Genomic DNA, 4,796 nt, shown 5'->3' on the forward strand with positions numbered 1-4,796 from the left:
GAGCACGATGACATTGTGACAACGGTGTCGGTCCTGGCCGGCAGCACCCAGGCTGTCAGCGGGGGCAGGGATTTCTGGTGAGTGTCCTGTCTCTGGTTTTACACTGGTTTTACATTGGTTTTACAGTGTCCCCAGCCTGGAGCCGTGTCCAGGGCTCTGCTGGACACTCACTGCTCGCTCTTGTCCGCAGCGTGAAAGTCTGGGACATCCCAGAGCAAATGGTGCTGCACTCCTACAGAGGTGAGTTCCGTGCCACCCCTCTCTCCTTTTTATGAGCCCCTTTACTTTGGTCCTTCCCTCAGCCCAGGRGTGTCACAAGGATTTGTGGCTGTGCTTGGATTGGGCTCTCATCACTTTGGTAGGAAGCKCTTGGCTGGTGCTGAGCAGAAGTTGTGCTGTGTCTGGGCATGAAGGAATCTTTGTTAAACTGCTGTGCCTCTGCAGGTCCTTGGGACTGGCTGGGGAAGTTGGATACAATCTTTCAGGCTCTTTATCCTTTTGTGCTTTGGTAGCTCACTCCGATGCAGTGACATGTGTGGCTTCCTGTCCTGGTAAGGACACTGTGTTCCTGTCCTGTGCTGAGGTAAAGCTCACTCTATTGTCTAACTGTACTCCATAAAAATGAGATTTAACTTTAGGTATTTACAGTTTAATGCACTTAGAAACCACCTCGTGTTGCAACCTGCCTACCTGTGTTATTGCAGTCTGATAAGYTGATAATCAGTTTACCAAGCTGATTCTTACAGGTTTGTGTCAAATTTTGGGAGCTCCTAGTTCTGTCCCAGGGATGACTGAAGGCTGCACTTAATAACAGCATCATTTTAACCCAAAAGAATAAAGAGGGGGGTGGATATTTTGACTGTAAATCTGAATTTATGCCACAAAGAAATTGTAACATTCTTTCTCATTCCTTTTGGATTTATAGGACAACAGAATTTTACTCTGGGACACCAGATGCCCCAAACCAGCTACCCGAATTGGTAGGTTTCAGTATGSAGTCACTGCTTCTCCATGGGTTTGKGTTGGAAGAAATAAATCATTTTATGCCCAACTTTTAAGTCTAACCCCAAATCTAGTGATGTGCCTGTTAAAACCTAAGGAGATTTCACACTGTCACAGGAGTACAATAAGCTTAAAACACTCATCTTGATGGAATAGCAGTGCTAAATGAGATGGAGGAGGAATATCTTGGTGCTGACTCCTTCYACACTCATCCCAGTTTCTTCCCTCGCAGTTTGCAGTGCCTGTAATCACCTCCCTACCTCAGTCATGTGGCATCCACAGAAAAGCGACGTCTTTGTCTTGGGTAAGAACCTGGGCTCCACCAGGCAAATCAAGGCCATGATTTTCACAGGACAGTTTTTGACAGGACAGTTTTTGCTGGTAACTCCATTCCCCCTCTGTGGCAGGTGATGAAAGTGGAGCAGTTGCACTGGTGGACACAAAGAACCCTGACTCTGCCCTCAGCGCCGCCGTGCACGTCCGCAGCATCACAGGCTTTGCTTTCTCTGCACACAGGTACAGAATCAACCCTGGGGCTGCAGCCCCTGAGTTATTTTTGTGTAAAACCTGCCCATTTTGGTTTTCTTATCAAGGAGGTTGTAGCAAAGAATAGAGCAAACATCTCACTTCTGACGTGTGAATGTCCATGACAAGAATTCTGCAGCTCCAGAATTACTGACCCACCCACTGTGGGGATTTTTCTAATTAAAGTCACCTCTGATTAAAGAAGGATCACTTGCTCTCAGCCTCTAATAGAACATTCCCACTCAGTKCACTGGCACCCTGCCAGATGCTGATGAAAACATTTTTCTAAGATTTTCTGTGAGTTAATTCACTGTACCTGGCTCAGGATCACTAAGATTCCTGCTTTTCACAAGTTTATCCCTAAAAATTCTTGTGATGATTGTTCTAACTGTGCTCTCATCTGTGTCCTCTAGCTCACCCTTACTGGCTACAATCAGTGAAGACTGTTCAGTTGCTGTTCTTGACTCAGACCTCTCTGAGGTGTAAGTACACACAGGATGTACTCACTGCTGTTGTCTTGAGTTCATCACTAATACACACAAACCCAGCATGATTTGGGGTGGAAGGAACCTTAAAGATGATTCATTTTAACCCCTGCCATGGGCAGAGACACCTTCTGCTGTCCCCCATCCAGCCTGGCCTTGCACACAGGGATGGGGCAGCCACAGCTTCTCTGGAGGTGCAAATCCTCCAAAATAGAGGAGCACATGTTAACAGCACTTAGGGATTGCACAAACCCACACACTCACAGTGACTGTTGATGTTTTCCAGGTTCAGAGACCGCTCTCATCGAGACTTTGTAAAAGGCTTGTCCTGGTCTCCTTCAGATGATGCCTTGCTCACTACAGTTGGATGGGATCATCAGGTTTTACATCACACTGTCCCCATCCCAGCTGGTGAAGCTTCTGGAATCAACTGTGTAAAAGAATAGTTTTATAAACTCATGGTCCAAGTTCCTTGCTGGCATCACTTTGATTCTGCTGAAGTCGAAGGTGTGTGGACTGCAGTGGGGATGCTCTATTGTCTGCCTCGAAGCTTGTGGCTGAGAAGGTTCCTGTAGTAATTTTGAATTAGGCTTAAGTTAGTTTCAAACCAAGCTTTACCCTCTTCTCAGGAGTAGCTTCTCCTGTAATAAAGGACTTTGGTTTTACCCAGAAATAAATTGACTTCAGGCACAGAGGAGACTTGGAGAGATGGGGAATTAGGTGTAATGAAAAAAGAAATAAAGTCAAAAAGACTTGATTCCTTCCTCAGTTCTCCCACTACCCATGGAATTAATAGAAACCTTTGGAGGAGGTTAGCAACACACCTCTTTTTGGGTAGATGTGAGAGCAAAGTTCTTTGCTSTGTAAATCAGGTGGAATGAAAAGACCTGTTGGGATTTAAGGACTCGAGGGGTTCCTGTATTGTCCTTAATGCAGCAAGGGGTGAGGATTGGGCCTCAGCACCAGTGAGGAGCCTCTGGTGAGCACTGGACACGGGTGTGCAGTGCCAGAGTTTGRTGTCAGGATCCCTGTAATGAACATTTGGGATGGTGCTGAAATGCTGGGATGTCCCARGGCAGGGAGCCAGGAGGGAATGGGTGCTGAACTCTTTGACACCACATTYCATCTCCTCTGTGCTGAAGGCAACTTAAGGATCAGACCTTGAACAAAAGGTTTACGTGAGGGAAAACTGGCCTAAGGACTTCAGTTGTCATTTGCTTGYTCCTGTACCAGACTCTGCTTAGTGATAAACCAGATCCATGCACTTGTGCTGAGTGACTTCTTGTGCTGGTGACAGGGGACAGGACATTTCCCTGCTCCCCAAACAGACTCCACAGAACCCCTGAGGTGTTTTTGTCAAACACCAYGTACATTTTTAACTCACCTGTTTCCCCTGGAATACACTTCCCTGGAAAAAGTCATTGCTCTGCATGCATTGCTGCTGCTCTAGACAGACCTTGGTCTGGCCTAGTATTTCCTAGATAGAATTAAGCAAGTCCTGACTAATGACACAAAAATACTGTTGAAATGAATGTTACCCCTGGTTCTTTAGCATGATGGCAGCAYTTAAATGTACACTGCTTCCAGTTTTTCTCTCTGCATACACATAGGTTTAGTTGTGCAAAGCCCACAATTAATTTTTAGGCAGACTAAGCTTTTCCAGGCTCTGTACTTCTCTCATACTCTTTGTAAAGCCCACTTGCTGCTTTTTTAAATCCCGTGTCATACAGGTGTTCASAGAGCAACTTCCTGTTCTAGAGCAGTGTATGACAAGAAGGTAAATGATGATAAAAACTGACACATTTCCCCAGAAATACCCCTTGAACCAAAGTTCCCTTAGGGACTTCTGATGCTGTACTGAAACAGTTCTTGTGCTGGTTCTGAAAAAGTTGTCTTGGAAGATGGTTTTCATTTGTAACTGGGTATAAGTTTCACTGGGCCACTTCTGTAGCATTGGAGAGCCAGCTGAGATCATCCACACAGTTAAAGTTGTGATTTCAGTCCCTGATATTAAAACTGTTCTTAAATAAAAGTTCACCGTATTCCTSTTCAATGCCAGGGTACTACAGATCTTCAGCACTAGCTCAAGGCAGGCTCTGGGTCCTGCTTGCTTTCAGGAAACTTTTCTTTGTAAAACTTTTTTTTCCATTGGGTTTTCATCATGGCACAGCTACAAAGAAAAGTTTGAACTGTCAAACATTAAACCACACTCAGTGTCCCACGTGAGTAAAACAATAGTCCATAGCAAATGATTCCTGGTGGATGGTGAAGCCTGTACGGACAGCAGGTCACTGGTGATGTATTAACTCTGTTTTTACAATTAAAGACTGAAAACCCCACAGTGTCTGGCAGATGTTTGTTGTGCCACAGGATGGCAGCAGTGCCATGAACGGTGAGGCAGCAACGCCCCAGCTCTGCACATTACCTGAAAGGATTGCTTTGGGGTTTGTAGCACTGGGGTTTTCACTCTGGGAAGAGGAGCACAAGAGCAGCAGCTCAGGAGTCCCTCCTGGTGTGCAGCTGGATCAGAGCTGGCTGTACCCGTGCTGGCAGGGCTGCAGGAAAGTCACACAGAACACGGGCAGCGTGGCAGGGACACAGGCACTGATCAGCAGTCATTATGGACACTGGCACTGCTCAGTCTGTGCTGGACACTGGCACTGCTCAGCACTCCTTGCTGGACACTGGCACTGCTCAGCAGTCTGTGCTGGACACTGGTACTGCTCACAGTCTATGCTGGACACTGGCACTGCTCAGCATTCATTGCTGGACACTGGCACTGCT

The 4,796-nt window shown here is 46.4% G+C and overlaps 1 protein-coding gene across 1 annotated transcript in view; it reads left to right on the forward strand.

Moving 5' to 3' along the window:
* WDR77 (WD repeat domain 77) overlaps positions 1 to 4,345 on the forward strand; it is a 5,885-nt gene extending 1,540 nt beyond the window's left edge. The window contains exons 3-8 of the mRNA XM_057386819.1: positions 513 to 583; positions 926 to 980; positions 1,235 to 1,306; positions 1,410 to 1,518; positions 1,941 to 2,009; positions 2,299 to 4,345. Of these exons, the coding sequence (XP_057242802.1) occupies positions 513 to 583; positions 926 to 980; positions 1,235 to 1,306; positions 1,410 to 1,518; positions 1,941 to 2,009; positions 2,299 to 2,458 (536 nt within the window). The 3' untranslated portion in view covers positions 2,459 to 4,345. The remainder of the gene's footprint in view (positions 1 to 512; positions 584 to 925; positions 981 to 1,234; positions 1,307 to 1,409; positions 1,519 to 1,940; positions 2,010 to 2,298) is intronic.
* The last annotated feature ends 451 nt before the right edge of the window (positions 4,346 to 4,796 follow it).

This window comes from Malurus melanocephalus, unplaced genomic scaffold, assembly GCF_030028575.1.
Source record: "Malurus melanocephalus ecotype Western Australia unplaced genomic scaffold, MMel_1.1 scaffold_1064, whole genome shotgun sequence".
Taxonomy (NCBI): Eukaryota; Metazoa; Chordata; class Aves; order Passeriformes; family Maluridae; genus Malurus; species Malurus melanocephalus.